This window comes from Colobus angolensis, unplaced genomic scaffold (assembly GCF_000951035.1).
Source record: "Colobus angolensis palliatus isolate OR3802 unplaced genomic scaffold, Cang.pa_1.0 Scaffold115, whole genome shotgun sequence".
NCBI classification, from domain to species: domain Eukaryota; kingdom Metazoa; phylum Chordata; class Mammalia; order Primates; family Cercopithecidae; genus Colobus; species Colobus angolensis.
The window spans coordinates 559,452-577,236 of record NW_012112586.1 but is presented as its reverse complement, the minus strand read 5'-3'; the positions used below and the strand labels follow the sequence as shown (position 1 = coordinate 577,236).

The window sequence follows — 17,785 nt, the reverse complement described above, 5'->3', positions numbered from 1 at the left end:
CCCCACTCCAGCCTGGGCGACAGAGCGAGACTCTATCTCAAAAAAAAAAAAAAAAAAAAAGGTTGGGTTATGATCTTCATTGCCTACGTACACATCCTATGGTGGGATGGCTATCCAAAAAAACAAGCAAAAAGCCAAAGGTGCAAATAAAATTTCATTTCTGCAGAAAAGTAAAGCTCTTACTGAACCCAACAGGGAACTGAGACTGCAGCCGGCCTGGCCGGGCACTGGTGCCACACACCCTGTCGTGCAGCCTCTCCCCGTCACCTGCAGAGAGCAGCATTGGTGACCGCTCAGAAGACATGTCCTACAAATAACCCTTCAGACACGTGCGAAGCTCCTCGCCGAGAGCCTATTAGGCTTTTAAGATTTGGTCATTCCATGGGAAAAGCTAATTGTAATCTTCGAATGTTTTTCTACTCCTTGGCTCTCATTCTGTTATATATTTTACTCCTTGTTAAAGGCAAAACAAAATTTAAATTTCATGTCTTAGAAAAACATCGGCCACACAATCGAATAAAGAACATGGATAGAGACAGCATTCCGGACAGCGGGACACGGAGGCGAGTCTGCAGCAGTCACTGTCCCGGCCCTTCTTTGGAAGCCCTGCTCTGACTGTGTCTCTGGGCATTGCCACGTGGGTTGGCATGACCCCCAGGGGGCGCAGGGCTGGCAGTGGCTGGTTCCACCGGAGTCCACGAGGACAGAGACTCGTGCACCGTGAGGGTGTGCTCCTCCATCTGGCGCTGCAGGCTGTCCATCTCCTGCCTGGGACAGAAGAAGGAAGGCGGCCCAGATCACACACGTGCCAGGCAGAACGCGCCACCCGTGGGCAGCCTCGCTCGCTAGCACCTGAGTGGAGCTGGGCAGCTTCGGGGACCCGCAAACCAACCGAGACCACAGAAGCTCAGCTATTCTCGGCACCGTTCTCTACACTGTGCAGAGGACGGCAGAGGGCATACGCAAGAGGACACAGGCTCAAGGACCAGTCCTGACCAGGCGGCAGGGTGGAAGCTGTCACTGAGGCCTGGCACACGCGACTTCCATTCCGTTACCTTCCCTCGGGGTGCCGCCTGGCCCCACCCTACACATTTCACTCAGCCTCAGGCTGCCAGGTGCACTGGGTGTGGCCTTCCAGCTTCTCAGCCTATCACGGCAGTTTCCGCCTATGAGTTCAGAGGCTGTGTGTGAGCTCCCCAACCTTTATATAAACCTCAGAGGTTGTGTGTGTGAGTCCCCCCCTTATGTAAACCTCAGAGGCTGTGTGAGTCCCCCCACCTTTATATAAACCTGCTCAAACTCTGCCGGGCACTCATTGAGTGCTGGCACCAGGAGTGTCCTTCCAGCTAAAGAGGGCATAATCTTTAAGACTAGCTGAAGTGCAGCACGGAAGATGGTCGTACTTGAGCTGCTGGAGGCAGCTGTTCAGGTTCTTGAGGGGCTCCTTGCTCACAGCAGGCGGTGGCTTCAGCAGCTCCTCCAGCAGCGAGGCGGGAACCGGACAGTCGGGGATCTTGATGGGCGTGGCGGGGTTGGAAGAGCTGGCCTCGCCTTTTGGCTCCTTTCTCTGTTTTGAAAAGCACATGATCAGCTTTCCCACTAGCACAGCATGTGGCAGACGGGCCTCCTCAGCGGGTGGACATGGGGCCTCTGGGAAGGGGACCGTCCCGGCTGCTGTGACAGCACAGCAGTCCCCAGAGCTCCAGAATAGCTGGCTGAGGAAACACCTTTATTCCTAAGGCACAAACCCCCAGCAAAACAGAGACAGGTTTAACCTAAGTCCTGGGTCCGCAGGAGGACGGGGCCGAGCCACAGACTTACAGCTCTCCCAGAGGCTTTTCCCGTCAGAGACTCAAGGCCTTGACGTGGAATTACCCTAAGAAATTAAGTACGTTTTCCAACTCAGGCTCCCTTTTCTAGGACTTCAGACTTTTTCCACAGATAGGCAGACGACGCAAAACGGCCTCTGAATCTGAGCACTGCCCTCCCACCTGCCTCCTGGAAAGCATGGATGTGGACTGAGCACAGAAAACCGCTGGGCGCCTGGGCACAGCTCCCAGGTCCCAGCCCTTCGCACACAGCAGGGACTGCCAAGTCACAGACCAGCTGCTCATCTGCTTTACAAAGCACATTGTAACAAAGTGGTATTTGTTTTTTTTTGTTTGTTTTCTTTTTTTTTTTTTTTTTGAGGCGGAGTCTCGCTCTGTTGCCCGGGCTGGAGTGCAGTGGCTGGATCTCAGCTCACTGCAAGCTCCGCCTCCCAGGTTCACGCCATTCTCCTGCCTCAGCCTCCCGAGTAGCTGGGACTACAGGCGCCCGCCACCTCGCCCGGCTAGTTTTTTGTATTTTTTTTAGTAGAGACGGGGTTTCACCATGTTAGCCGGGATGGTCTTAATCTCCTGACCTTGTGATCTGCCCGTCTCAGTCTCCCAAAGTGCTGGGATTACAGGCTTGAGCCACCGCACCTGGCCAACAAAGTGGCATTTGAATTCAGAAATGAGGCAAATGCTGCTGGATGAATGAAACCAGAATGAAATGATTTCATCTGTCACCTGAGCAGGATATCTCATTATCACTGACTTTATACAGCCGCTGCTCAGCGTGGGCTAAACAACATCAACGGACATCCGTTTATGTCTGAATGACTAACACGCCTGCCAGCCTCCTGTCCAAGAGCATCTACAGCGCAGCTTGGCTACCCCGGGAGGGACGCGGGCCTGAGTACCGTCTTGGCTGCACCGCGGCGCAGGTCCAGCTTGAGCTGCTGGTTCTGCTGGAGCAGGGTCTTCATGTTGTTCTTCAGCTCCGACACTTTTGCCTGGAGCATGAATTTATCCTTTTGGGTCATGGACAGATCTTCCTGGGCCATCTCCAACTCAGACTTGACATTCTGTGGAAAATGAAGTCAGATTTTTAAGTTAACAGATCTTAAACAACCTGCCAAGATACGAGTTTGTATTTTCATAGGTTAAGCACATGTGTGTCCTCCTCGGCGCCGTCTCAATGGTCCCGGTCCAGGTCCAAAACACTCAGGACCAGAAGTGTGTCAACTTTTGGAATTTTGAAAATTTGCATCACACCTACCAGCTGAGTATCCATAATCCAGACATTTGAAATGTTCCAATGAGCATCTCCTTTGTCATGCTGACGCTCACAAAGTTTCGAATTGTGGGTTTTTGTTTTGTTTTGTGTTTTCCAGACAGTCTGTCTCTGACATTCAGGCTGAAGTGCAGCAGCCCAACCACAGCTCACTGCCCAAAGCGCTGGGACTACAGGCATGAAGCCCCTGTGCCTGGCCAGATTCTGGGTTTTTGGCTGATGGATGCTCCTCTGCCTGTATCTATAAATTCTCACTGTGACTCAAGCCCCTCATTTAGGAGGGGGACTCGGCAATTACACTCCTTTCCCGAGCAGCCAAGACTGAACCCTGAGCTTTTTGTCAAGTTTACTGCAGATTGGCAAATTTTTCCCATGCACCCTCCCATTTGCTGGACTCCATGAAATCACATTCTTGGTCTATGTCACACAGCGCAGCCAAGGGATTGGAGCCGGCCCAGGCTTTAGCCCTGCCTCCGTCCTGCCATGTGACGTGGACCAGGTGACTTTGCGAGCACCCCACTGGACAAGGGTGCCAGCTCCCCGGGAGCACTGCCTGGCCACAGGCCACACGGCACGGGAACCAGGGGCCGCCCCGGGAAGTGCTGCTCCCACCTGTGCCCAGCGCCTCACACACAGATACCTGCAGCAGCTGCTGTAGCCCTTCCAGTTCCTTTCTGCCCTGCTGTTCCGTCAAGTCCAGCTGCTGCTTCAAGGACTGGATTTCTCTTTCTTTCTGATCCACCTCCCATTTGAGATTTTCCATCTAAAGAGGGGAAAGTCACATGGCCAACAGAATGTTGAAGCGGCTTTACTGCCCTGGAAAACAGCTCTAGCTGTGTGTCGGTTCATTTGATTTATTTATTTATTTTTTTGAGACGGAGTCTCGCTCTGTTGCCCAGGCTGGAGTGCAGTGGTACGATCTCAGCTCACTGCAAGCTCCGCCTCCCAGGTTCACGCCATTCTCCTGCCTCAGCCTCCCGAGTAGCTGGGACTACAGGCGCCTACCACCTCGCCCAGCTAATTTTTTGTGTTTTTAGTAGGGACGGGGTTTCACCGTGTTAGCCAGGATGGTTTCGATCTCCTGACCTCATGATCCGCCTGCCTTGGCCTCCCAAAATGCTGGGATTACAGGCTTGAGCCACCGCGCCCGGCCTGGTTTATCTTTTAATACCATATTCAGAAAACCATCACTATTCCTCCCCGAGTAGGATGGAGTGAAGTCACCCAGGGCACCCGTGAGTCCAGCCCCCCGTGAACCATCACCTCTTGGTTTCCCACAGGCTGTTTGCTGAGCTGCTCGTCCAGCTGCTTCTGCAGGAGCTGGAGCTGCACCCGGGCCTCAGCCAGCTCCGCTTGGAACTGTGCTATCTCCTGGGAATGTTTCCCCTCCCGAATCCTAGCGTAAAAAAACAAGAAAGCAGGGAACTGCCGTGCGCCTTCAGCATGCCGTGCCCTCCTGCTGGGAAACGCTGCCTGGGGAAGGCATCCATCTCGGCAGGCCCTCTGCTGTGCGCTGCGAGCTGCAGCCATGCTTGGTGCCCCAGTGTGCACCCGGGCAGTCCTCACAAAGCGTCTGAGACTCACCCTTCGCCAGCTCCCCTCACGGATCCACAGCGCCTGGGGCCCAAAGAGCCACAGCATCAGCCCTGCGCCGGGCCGCCCCTTCCCGCCTCGGACCTGAAGCTAAGTACTCGTGCTGGGCGCTCTCTCTCGGGGGAGGACACGGGGCAGTGAGCGAGGCTCAGGCTTCTGGAGACAGACATTGGGTGCCCTCTACTCTCCTATGATTCACACTCAAGTACTCGGCAATTTGCAAAATATAGATGACCCTCGCTGCACTGAAGGTGATGAATTAGACCCCGCCCATTGCCAGGACAGCCGTGTGTGAGGCCTGGCATGGCCCAGGCCCCGCTGTGCAGGGCCCGGGCACTCACTGAAGGTCGTCGGCCTCAGCCTGCAGCTTCTGCACCAGGTGTTCCTTGGCCTGCAGCTCCTTCTTCACCTCACTCAGCTCCAAGGAGGCCGCCTTGAAGTGGCGGCGGTTGTGCCCAGCTTCCACCTTGGCAGCGGCCACCTAGGAGGAAGGAAATCACATTGTCCATACCCTGCATGGCACCAGTAGGTGAATCTACTCCCAGCCCCGTGCACGTCTTGGCTGCTGGCGTGTGCTTCTCCACAGGCCTGTCAAGTTCCACCTGACCCGGAGCTCGGCACACTCATGTGGCTGCTGCTGTCTGTTGAATGAACACGAACATTCATTTGAGAACATTGATTCACAAACATTCATTCAACATTTTTCGGTCAAAATAGTTTATATAGTCTTCTTCCAGTTTATTCACAGCCTGGACAACAGAGCAAGACCATGTCTCCACAAAATATAAAAAACGTAGCAGGGCATAGTGGTCCCAGGTATTCAGGAGGCTGAGGTGGAAGGACTGCTTGAGCTCAGGAGTTCCAGGCTGCAGGGAGCGTGATCACGCCACTACACTCCAGCCGGGGTGACAGAGTGAGGCCTGGTCTCAAAAATAAAATAAATAGGCCGGGCGTGCTGGCTCACGCCTGTAATCCCAGCACTTTGGGAGGCCAAGACAGATCACGAAGTTCAGGAGATCGAGACCATCCTGGCTAACACGGTGAAACCCCGTCTCTACTAAAACTACAAAAAATTAGCTGGGCGTGGTGGCGGGTGCCTGTAGTCCCAGCTGCTCGGGAGGCTGAGGCAGGAGAATGGCCGAAACTCAGGAGGCGGAGCTTGCAGTGAGCTGAGATCCGGCCACAGCACTCCAGCCTGGGGGACAGAGCTAGACTCCGTCTCAAAAAAAAAAAAAAAAGAAAAGCATTAAGTGAAACCTAAGCACAGAGCGAAAGCTGGAGAGCTGGGGCACCGTGTGAGCCCAGCCTGAACCACGGCCCAGAAGCAGGCCCCAGGCAAGGGTTAAATGGCTGGGCGGATGAGGGCTGGGAGGCCAAAAGAAAGCTGTTAACTGCTCCTATTAAAATATTCCTGCCACATTTTTGGTGTTTTTTGAGACAGTTTCACTCTTGTTGCCCAGGCTGGAGTGTAATGGCGTGATCTCGGCTCACTGCAACCTCCGCCTCCTGGGTTCAAGCGATTCTCCCGCCTCAGCCTCCCAAGTAGCTGGGATTACAGGCATGTGCCACCACGACAGTCTCATTTTGTATTTATAGCAGAGACAGGGTTTCTCCATGTTGGTCAGCCTGGTCTTGAACTCCCGACCTCAGGTGATCTGCCCACCTCAGCCTCCCAGAGTGCTGGGATTACAGGCGTGAGTCACTGTGCCCAGCCACCTGCTACATCTTAAAATTAATTCTATTTATAAGGAAACTTTATTGTTTCACCCCTTTAAAAAAAAAAATCAAGAAGCTTTTAATTTTTATCTCAATTACATTATCATAGAAAAGTTCTTAAAGGCTGTGGCAAAGCCAGGTTATAGGCACGAAAGAAGCTTTACTGTTAGGCCAAAAAGTTTGAATTGTGGGCTGGGCGCAGTGGCTCAAGCCTGTAATCCCAGCACTTTGGGAGGCCGAGACGGGCGGATCACAAGGTCAGGAGATCGAGACCATCCTGGCTAACACGGTGAAACCCCATCTCTACTAAAAATACAAAAACTAGCCGGGCGAGGTGGCGGGCGCCTGTATTCCCAGCTACTTGGGAGGCTGAGGCAGGAGAATGGCCGAAACTCAGGAGGCGGAGCTTGCAGTGAGCTGAGATCCGGCCACTGCACTCCAGTCCGGGCGACAGAGCGAGACTCCGCCTCAAAAAAAAAAAAAAAAAGTTTGAATTGTGAAGCAATTATAACTTGTAATTTTTTACAAGTTCAATTCAAACAGGATTTAAAGGAAAAGTGATGTGTTCTTTCCTGCCTTTCTCTAGAGAAAACCAGTTATTTCTGGTGTTCCTCCTAGAAATTTTCTACTATACATGAGCATCGAATGCACGCACACCCCCCACGTGCACACACAGGGCAAGCGTGCTAGCAGGAGCTGCTCTGTGCCAGGCATGGCAGGGGTAGCCAGCAGGCAGCATTCTAACAGAGGAGCAGGGCCCAGACAGGGCACCTGGGGGTCAGGATGGGCCTCCGCTGGCAACTTGACCAATGTGTCAGTGAACACAGGTGAAGCAGGGCAGGCGCCAGCCACCAAAAGACAGCTCTCTACACAGAGAAGGGTCCACAGAACCACCCCTCTTGTCTGCCGAACACAAACGGGATCCTATGCTATTCTCAAGTTTGCTTTTGCAATGCAACAAGACACACAGGACACCGTTCCTAGCACAATAGAAATACACATGCACATGGAGCTCATTGGCCCCAGGTCCTCACAGCTGCACCGCCATTTAATCTAACACCACCTTCTAAGGACCAGACCAGGTGCTCTGCAGCCTCCATCACCAACAACTGCAACGCACCTTTGCTCTCTGTAACTGCTAGAAGGAGGCTGGTGTGTGAAGGACTCTGCATAGATTTCTAGGCACTGGAGCGTCCTCTGGAACGCCCTGTGAGCCAGGAAGTGGCACGCACCTGCTCCTTAAGGCTGTTCACCTTCTCCTTCTCCTTCTCTAGTGAGGCCTGCAGGGCCTGGACAAGCTGCTTCATCTGGCGATCCTCCTCCTCTTTGCGCTGCAAAACCGCCTGCACCTAGATCAGATTGCAGGAGGACAGATAAGGACGTCAAATTGCAAACACACAAGGCTGCACACGTCACATCACAGGCACAGGCACTCGCCAGGGAGGCAGAGGAAACTCCACCTCTGAAGAATCTGTGACAAAAACAGAATCCTGGGTTGCGGGAGCACGACCACAGAGCCACACTCAAGAACGTGGCACGCCTGTGGCCCCACGGCTCCAGAGGCTGGGGCAGGAGGATTGCTGAAGTCCAGCAGGTCGAGGCTGCAGTGGGCTATGACGGTGCCACTGCACTCCCCTCCACTCTGGGCAAGAGCCAGACCCTGTCTCAAAAAAAAAAAAAGAATGGGCCGGGCACGGTGGCTCACGCCTGTAATCCCAGCACTTTGGGAGGCTGAGGCAGGTGAATCACCAGGTCAGGAAATCGAGACCATCCTGGCTAACACGGTGAAACCCCGTCTCTACTAAAAATATAAAAAATTAGCTGGGCGTGGTGGCGCATGCCTGTAGTCCCAGCTATACTGGAGGCTGAGGCAGGAGAATCGCTTCAACCCGGGAGGCGGGAAGCCGAGATCCTGCCACTGCACTCCAGCCTGAGAGACAGAGTGAGCCTCTGTATTACTAACAACAACAAAAAAAAAAAAGGAATGTGGTGGCTGGGAACTCAAAAAATACATATAAATCAGGGGTTGCGGCCAGGTACAAACAGAACGGAAGTGGTGGGAACTAGGGCAAAATATGGAACTAAGACAGGACAGTCAACACCAGCAGCTTGATGTGGCCCCCAGGATTTCCCTGAAATGCCCCGCCTGGTCCTCAATCCAGAGAGACTGTGGAGCCTGAGCAGCGGAGTGAGACCCAGGTCAGTGTTTGAGTCCCAGTTCTGAACTGCGTGAACCTCTCGTTAAGTGCCCCCTACATACAACATCACCACCTGGGACTGGAACTCAGCCACACCTGCATGGGAGGTCTGCCCCTCAACTGAGCAGGTCTGCCCCTGAACTAACTAAACAGGCCGCCCCTCAATTAAACACGTCTGCCCCTCAACTAAACAGGTGAACTGAGCACACACAGGGGCTGCAGCCTCACCTCAGAGAGCCCAGTCCTGCACCAACAGCCGGGGACCCAGGCCTGTGGGTCACCCCGACCCAAGCCTGTTCTCTCGGCTGCAGGCCGGGTGGGCTAGGACTCAGCACAGGTGACTGAATCTGGGTGAGACTCTCGGAGTGCATGCAGCCTCAGCAACTCTCACGCCGCTGCTGGCCTGAGTGTGGCGAGTTTGAATACCTGAAGGTTCAGCTGGACTAGGTCTGCCTCCCTCTTGGCCAAAGCGGTTTCTAGGACACTGTTGTGTTCCCGCAGAGCTGCGTTGGACTGTCCAAGGCCCGTAAGCTTCCCTTTCTCGTGCTCTAATTCGAGAGCCAACTTCTTGTTCGACTCCTCCAGGCGTTTTATCTTCTTCCTAAAGCCTCTGGATTCTTGAAGCTGAAACATACCACCGTCACTGTGAAATTACCCGCACTGGTGAGTGGAGTTCATGCACCCCAGAAACAGGTGTTTTCAATACGAAAAAGCAGACACTCAGGCCAGGCTTGGTGGCTCAGCCTGGAATCCCAGCACTTTGAGAGGCTGAGGTGGGGGGATCACATAAGGTCAGGGGTTTGAGACCAGCCTGGCCAACATGATAAAACCCTATCTCTACCAAAAATACAGAAATTATCCAGGTGTGGTGGTAGGTGCCTGTAGTTCCAGCTACTCGGGAGAATGAAGCTGGAGAATCACTTGAACCTGGGAAGCGGAGGCTGAGGTGAGCCAAGATCGTGCACTCCAGCCTGGGTGACAGAGCGAGACTGTCTCAAAACAACAAAAACAGAAACAGCAATGGACACCACAGGACCATGCTTGCTTCATGGTATGGAGGCTGCTGTGGTCATGGTCAGCTGCTTCCCCAGGCCCCTCTCCTTCCTCCCCATGGCCAAGAGCCCAGCCTTCTCCTGGGGCCATCGGCAGGGTGGGCATGAGCAAAACCATTTCAGGACAGGACATAGTGAGTGGAACAGGCCGCCCTAGAGTGACGGAGCTCCAGAGAGGGGTTGGGGAGGGAGAGGGGCCGGGACACTGAGCTGCCACCAGCACCGCTGAAGTGAGAACTGTCTCTGAACCTGAGATCTGAGTTCTTTTTTTTTGAAACGGAGTCTGACTCTGTTGCCCAGCCTGGATTGCAGTGGCACGATCTCGGCTCACTGCAATCTCTGCTCCTGGGTTCAAGCAGTTCACCTGCCTCAGCCTCCTGAGTAGCTGGGACTACAGGCACCCGCCACCACATCCAGCTAATTTTTGTATTTTTAATAGAGACGGGGTTTCACCATGTTGGTCAGGCTGATCTCGAACTCCTAACCTTGTGATCCGCCCACCTCAGCCTCCCAAAGTGCTGGGATTACAGGCATGAGCCACTCGCCCGGCCAAGTTGGGTTTCTTATTTGAAACCAAAGCAGTTGAACTGAGAAGGGTTGCACGATGAATTCTGTAACCATTCCACCAAAGAGACTGTAACACAGTGATCCTCCTCAGAGGGCTAGAGTCAGGGCCTGCCCCACCACAGAGTCAGAGGCTGATGGTCAGAAGGTGGCAACACCAAAAGCAGCAACGCTAGGCGCACGGTGAAGTTTTGTTTTTTGGGCCACACGCGTGGCGGCATGCCCAGGGATCATGTCACCTGCCCCACGCTGCCGCCACTGCAGACAGCCAAGCCTCACCTCGTCCTCCAGCTCCAGCACCTTCTCCCGGGACTCCTCCAGCTCCTGGCTGGTCAGCGCAATGACCTCCTGCAGTTCCTTTTCCAGCAGAGTCTTGCTGTGACTGACAGCCTGCAGCTCCGCCTCCAGGGCCTGGATCCTTTCCTAAGGGCCAAGACAGAACGGACACTTGGTCATGGGACAGGCCCTGACCCCCCTCACTTCCCGTGGCACCTGCAGGCAGGAGGCTGTGTGGCTGCACACACCAGACACCAGCTGTGTGACAGTCTCACAACCTTCCTTTATGTTAAAGAAGTTGAATTAACCGACCACAGCAGGCACACGGTGATGCACGGGGACAGCTGGGACAAACAAAATCATCTCTTCGGTTCAATGCTTCAAAAATACAGAAGAAAATCTGACCTGCAGATAATGGCTATAAATCACCACCTGTGGCAAGCAAGCAGCACCAGGTGTAATCACCACCACATATGTGCTCACGCACCACACATCACATACACACACATGGACCACACGCACACACATGCTCATGTACCACACACACGTGTTCACATCCCACATGCACATACATGCTCACCACACACACGCGTTCACACCCATGTTCGCACCCCACACCACATATGCACACACGTGCTCACACCGCACACACTATGCACACAAACACTCCATACGCCACGCACACACATGCTCACACCTCAATGGATACATGCAGGCACTGGTGTGCTCTCACACCCTGCCCACTTGTTGCCGCGATGGTGCCAGGCCCTTGCCAAGCACGTTCCGGTACCACCTAACCACCCTCACGTGAAGAGGTTCTCACGCACCACAGTTTGACCTCATTTCACTGAGGGTCAAAAAGGTGAGAAATTTGCCAAAAGCCATCACTTGCGAGGGGTGAAGCCCGTACGGACACAAGACATCGGCTCGCGGCCGTGCTATTCCTCAGCTGCAACGATGCGGCGAGGGGCTGGCTGGCTCTGCCCGGCCTTTGCGCCCTCCCCACCCCAGCCCTTAGTGAGCCCAAGGAAAATGGCAACTGAATCAATCTCCCCAACAGTTTACAAAGCAATCAGGTGAGAAGGAGCACTTGATTTATTCATTTAATTTTAGACACAGAGTCTCTCTCTGTCGCCTGGGCTGGAGTGCAGCAGCAAAATCACAGCTCACTGCAGTTTCAGCCTCCCCTCCTGGGCTGAGGTGATCCTCCCACCTCAGCGTCTCAAGCATCTGGGACCACAGGCACGTGCACAATGCCCGGGTAATATTTTTGTATTATTTGTAGACATAGGGTCTCATGTTGCCCAGGCTGGTCTCAAACTCCTGAGCTCAAGCAATCTTCCCACCTTGGCCTCCCAAAGTGCTGGGATTACAGGTGAGAGTCACCGTGCCTGGCTGAGTTTATTTAATTGCTGGGATTACAGGTGTGAGCCACCATGCCTGGCCGAATTTATTTAATTTGACAAGAAAACCCCATGTTATGATACAGTCTCCTCTTACCCATACATTCTTAAGTGGACGGGAAATAGAAACAAACCACATGTAAGAAGAAATACTAAGTTGTCAGTGCACGGACACGAACTGGAGAATAATAAATACAATGCAGATGAACTTACTCAGATAGAATGGTATGCCTACCACGTAAGGTAAGAGAGCACAGAGGGCCATGGCCTCCACGGAAGGCCCTGCTCAGAGCCCTCCAGCAAGGGCACCGGCTTGTTCTGGGCCACCGCCACGTGGCTACCTCTAAACGCTCCCCGAACCCTGCCAAACGCTGACCCCACACCCCTACTCCTGCTTCTCAACGAGTGCGGAGGCTGCTTTTCCTCCTGGCACAGAGGCTGCTGGAACGCGAGTGGACCAGGGCAGGCCCTCCCTCTGCCCCAAGGGAGCAGCTGAACTTCTCTGAGCCAAGGAGATTTCTTGAGGAAAATCAGGGAAGGCCGCAGGCCGCAGGCCACAGGCCGCAGACCGCACAGGGTTCATGAGGGTTGCGAGGCGATGCTCCGTCACTGCGGGCTCCTGGCAACCTCGATGCTGAGCGGAGTTGAGAGAGCGGCCACCTCCCACGTGAGCTCGGCCCCGCGAGGCTTTAGGGGACAACTGCTGATGGAGAGCCCTTTCCTGCACTGAGGGGCTGGCAACCCTGGCTGGGGATGGCACGGCGTTACCTACATGTAGAGCCAGGCTGCTGTCACCGCTGCCGCCCTGGGCTCGGAGTTGGCCCAGCTCTGCGTCCGCAGCCTCCTTGGCCGCGAGGGCCTCCTGCAGGCGGCGGCTGAGGATGCCCACCGCATTCTCGTAGGCCTTGTGTTTGGTCTTCATCTCCTTCTGGGCGCTGGTCAAGTCTGAGCCCAGCCGCCTCATCTTCTGCTTCTGTTCCGTGATGGCCCTGGGGTGTCGCGAGGGAGACACAAGAAGAAGCTGAATTATCCTCTGACGCGACCGTCTGGCATTCTGGTTCGCAACAGCAGGCAACAGGAAGTGCGTCTCAGAAGCCCCTCCTGAAGGACGGGCTCGGTGGCCGAGACCCTGGGCCACGGGGAGGCTGCCTCCGCTCACGCCCCACCCTCGCTCTCCCCAGAACCCAGCTGCCCTAGGAAAGCCGGGTAAGTGTGTGTCTGTCCTGTGGGGGCTGCACACAGCGAAGGATCAGTCCATGTCGGGTGTTCCCGCAGAGCCAGGCCAGCGGAAGCACTCAGTGAATTTTCACCATTTCCACCACCAGCATCAGACCTGCCCTCCTCTTGGGGCAGCTTATGAACGACCCTGTGAATGCAGAGAAAGAGTCTGCTCCTACCACACAGAAATGTTCTTGAATATCGGTAAAAATTTCAGCCATCAGATTCATGAGCAAATCACCAGCTGATTAAAGCAAAGCAGCACAGACGCTCACGCCTGGAATCCTGGGGGGCCGAGGCGGGAGCATCGCCTGAGTCCAGGAGCTTGAGACCAGCCTGGGCAACATACTGAGACCCCATCTCTACAAAAAAATTAAAAAATTAGCCAGGCGTGGTGGTGCACACCTGGGGTCCCAGTTACTCCAGGGGCTGAGCTGGGGGGATCGCCTGAGCCCAGGAGGTTGAGGACGCAGTGAGCTATGATGGCACCACTGCACTCCAGCCTGGGCGACAGAAAGAGACCATTTCGAAAACAAACAAAATATCCCAAAACTATGCATTTAGCTGGGCATGGTAGCTCACGTCTGTCATCTCAGCACTTTGGGAGGCTGAGACAGGAGGACTGCTTGGCCCTGGGGTTCGAGACCAGCCTGGGTAACATGGTGAGACCCCATCTCTACAAAAATAACAAAGCAAAGCAGCACAGCACACAACACCAGAGGAAGAAGGCCCGACGGCATCTGCGTGTGCACGCACATACTGACGGGCGTGTGCCGGCGAGGTCTGTGCACCACTGGGGTAAGGCAGCCCCTAACGGCATCTGATTGTGCACACACGTATGCACGGGCGTGTGCCGGCGAGGTGTGTTCATGTTTATGTGAGTGTGACGTGTGAGGACGAACATCGAAGCGTCTCGCAGGGTAGGAGCTGGGAGAGGGGATGATGCTGCACAAAAAGTCAAACATAAAAACACCTGGGGAGCTTCTGTTACAGGAGCTTCAGCAAGTCCACGATCAACTCGGATCATTTCGCAGATGAGCAGCCACCAAACCACATGGACTCCAAACCTGGACCTTAACGTTCCAGGCCACCACAGCACCTCCCAGGGAGGGTGTCCCTGCACAACAGCAGCAGCCCACGGGGCTCTCCTGCCTCCCCCGGGCACACACACGGACTTACTTTCGGGCTTCTTGCTGCAACTCTTCAATTTGTTTCTTCAGCACCTCGTTGGCCTCTGTGACCGCAACCATCTGCTCCTTATCAAACTGCAACGACTTCGGAAGGGAAGGAAGGCGTGAGGAGCGGCACTGAAACCCCCAGCCTGTCTCCCCTCCCGGGCTCCAGCCCATTGTCCCCGCCAATGGCACTGCACAGGCTTGCCCTGGAGGACTTGCACCTTGAGAAAAATCCTGAGAGAGACGTCTACCTTCTTACAAACCACTCTTTTTTTTTTTCCTGAGATGGAGTCCCATTCTGTTGCCTAGGTTGGAGTGCAGGGGCGTGATCTCAGCTCACTGCAACCTCTCCGCCTCCCAGGTTCAAGTGATTCTCCTGCCTCAGTCTCCCGAGTGGCTGGGACTACAGATGCCCGCCACCACACCCAGCTAATTTTTGTATTTTTAGTAGAGACGAGGTTTCACCACATTGGCCAGGCTAGTCTTGAACTCCTGACCTCACGATACACCCACCTTGGCCTCCCAAAGTGCTGGGATTACAGGCGTGAGCCACTGTGCTCGGCCACAAACCACTCATTATTGAGACCAACAACCATTTCCAAACACTGTGTCCAGAGCATCAGAGGCACAACAGGACATGACTAGCTCACAGGAAAGTCTGTGGACCCAGGACCCCTCCTCAAGGATCCAGACCCCTCCTCAGAAACCCAGGACCCCTCCCTGGAGACCCCTGGACCCGTCCCCAGAGTCCCCGGGAACCCTCCCCACAGCCCCTGGACCCCTCCCTGAGCCCCCGGAACCCCTCCCCAGAGGCCCCTGGGACTCGTCCCTGGAGACCCCAGGACCCTTCCCAGGAGCCCCCTGGATGCCCTCCTCAGCCTCCACTGTGAACACTGACGGCCACGTCCCCCACCTGCTCCTGCCCTCGCAGCCTTTCCCCAGCTCCTGTGTGCTAGGCGAGTCCCCACAACCAGCCCAGGCCTGCAGCTGTGGGGTCTGAACGTGCTCTGCCCCCACTGCTGTGTCCTCCAAGCCTCCTGCAGCCCAAGGAACTGGCGCTCCCCTCGGCCCACCTCCCCACCCCGGCATCAGCGTTAATCCATCAGCCCCCACTTTCTGACACTGACCGGCGCTCCTCCATCGGCCCCTACTTTCCAACACTGACCGGCGCCGACCACACCGCCTACTCCCGGCCTCAGCCTGGCTCCTGATGAGCCAGACACGCTGACCAGTCCGCCTGCTGGGACCTTGGCTCGGTCCTCTCCGGCAACTTCAGAAACATCATAAGCAAAACGACCCTCCCCAAATTTACTGTTGCTCTCCCGATTTCTCGTCTCACCTCCCTGTTCCTCGGCCTGGATGTCTGGACAGGATCCTGGACTGTGGCCTCTGTCCCGCACCCCTCACCTCCCGCTCACCTGCTCTGTCACCTGCAGCCGAGAGACTGTCACCAGCATCCCGGACACCCACTGCGTGCAGAAGCCAGCCCAGGCTCAGCTTCCACAGGAATGTGACTGGCTCTGGCCAGTCCCAGCTCCACACCCAGCCACAAGGGACTCCCAGGGTCCCCGGGTCCCGGTGCCCTGCCCCGACGTGGGGTCTCCACAAGACACTCACCCTTGCTTTATGCATGACAGCCGCGGTCCTCACACACTGGATCCCGGGAGCCCATGGCAATGGGGAGAAGCTGGGTGCCTCACGGGGCCTTCTCACTCCCTCCCTTCATGCAACATTGTCACCTGGACTTACCAGGCCTCACCTGACTGCCCCTCTGTGACCTGTGCTCCAGGTGGGCCATATTCCCAGCTGTTCTTCCAAAAGCCTCTCCCGCCTTGCCACCGCCCTGCCTCAGACACGGCCCCGCCCCAGACTCGGCCCCGCCCCAGATTCGGCCCCGCCCCAGACTCGGCTCCGCCCCAAGCACTTCGGCCGAATCCTCCCCATCAAGTGAGTCAGTCCGACACGGACAGACCTGCAAGTGTGTTTCCATCTCGTCTCGCTCCTTCTGCGCTGACTGGAGATGCCCTTCAAGGTCGGCCATCTGCTGACGGACCTGGGCCGCCTCTCTCTGCAGGCGCGAGAGCTCCGCCTCCGCGGCCCGCTTCTCCCCGTGCACTTGCATCAGCTCTTGCCGCAGCTCCTTCAGCTCCGAGTCCAGCCTCTTCCTGGTGGCTTTCAGCTCACTGATGAGCTGGTCTTTGGAGGTGGCGTCGCGCCGGTAGGCCTCCACCATCACCTGCCAAAGACAGAAGCTGTGAGCCGACGCCGGGCGGTGGGCACGGGGACTTCTGGGGGTCAAGCTGGCTTCAACAAAAATGTTTACCACTTATCAGAGACATAACTTTTTTGAGGAAAAGATACATTTCACCAAATCGAAGCCTTCATCGACTGAGACACACCATTTTTTACCCACAGGTGATATCACGGCCTGTTGAAACAAGAGTCTGTGTGTGGTGCACGAGGCAGTCACACCGGCCTCCTAGACGTCTCTTCAATTCCAAGGAGTCTGGCTCTCTCCTGCCTTCAACTGCACTGCTTTGCTTCCAACAGGTTACTCCCCTTGCTTGTGGCTCAGTAGCAAAACAAAGCAGGACTCACCACACTGCTTCAGGGGCCGCTCTTGCTCAGAAATAAAATACAGCAGGCCGGACGTGGTGGCTCACGCCTGTAATCCCAGCACTCTGGGAGCCCGAGCTGGCTGATCGCCTGAGGTCAGGAGTTCAAAACCAGCCTGGCCAACAAGGTGAAACCCCCATCTCTACTAAAAATACAAAAAACCAGCCAGGTATGGTGGCACATGCTTGTAGTCCCAGCTGCTCAGGAAGCTGAGGCATGAGAATCACTTGAACCTGGCAGTCAGAGGCTGCAGTGAGCTGAGACAGCACTACTACACCCCAGGCTGGGCGACAGAGTCAGACTCTGTCTCAAAAAAAATAAAACACGGCACTCACAACGCTGCTTCAGGTGTTGTCCTCGCTCAGAAATAAAACACAGCACCACGGACAATACAGCTTCGGGGTCACCCTTGCTCAGATCCCATAAAATCCAACAGGAGGTACTGGCTTCACTGACACAAAATTTATACTCCATGTCTTTTTGGGTTATCATAATTTGTTTCAATGCTGGAACTCCATGTGCATTTTGCAGACATTTTAAATGGCAAACCCAACCTGTGTGGTAACAACACTGCACAACACACAGCTCCCCAGAGTGAGCACAACAGGGTATGCTGACAGGCGCTCCAGTGACAGCCGCCCCTGGAGATCTGAGGGGCCAAGACCCCCACCCCGCTGTGGAAGTGCGTCTTGACTTTGCAGATTAAGTACCTTTAAAAAAAGTTAAAGAGGCTGGGCGCGGTGGCTCAAGCCTGTAATCCCAGCACTTTGGGAGGCCAAGACGGGTGGATCACGAGGTCAAGAGATCGAGAGCATCCTGGCTAACACGGTGAAACCCCGTCTCTACTAAAAAAAATACAAAAAAACTAGCCGGGC

General features: G+C 55.1%; 1 protein-coding gene across 1 annotated transcript in view; it reads right to left on the bottom strand.

The window, feature by feature from the left end:
- Nucleotides 1–17,785, bottom strand: part of GOLGA3 (golgin A3) — an 81,583-nt gene that overhangs the window by 7,304 nt on the left and 56,494 nt on the right. Inside the window, exons 17-28 of the mRNA XM_011960757.1 lie at nt 16,267–16,530; nt 14,299–14,393; nt 12,674–12,890; nt 10,502–10,645; nt 9,033–9,230; nt 7,641–7,757; nt 5,034–5,173; nt 4,363–4,495; nt 3,740–3,862; nt 2,726–2,890; nt 1,404–1,567; nt 13–768 (exon numbers count right to left, since the gene is read on the bottom strand). Coding sequence (XP_011816147.1) covers nt 579–768; nt 1,404–1,567; nt 2,726–2,890; nt 3,740–3,862; nt 4,363–4,495; nt 5,034–5,173; nt 7,641–7,757; nt 9,033–9,230; nt 10,502–10,645; nt 12,674–12,890; nt 14,299–14,393; nt 16,267–16,530 — 1,950 coding nt within the window. The 3' untranslated portion in view covers nt 13–578. The remainder of the gene's footprint in view (nt 1–12; nt 769–1,403; nt 1,568–2,725; nt 2,891–3,739; nt 3,863–4,362; nt 4,496–5,033; nt 5,174–7,640; nt 7,758–9,032; nt 9,231–10,501; nt 10,646–12,673; nt 12,891–14,298; nt 14,394–16,266; nt 16,531–17,785) is intronic.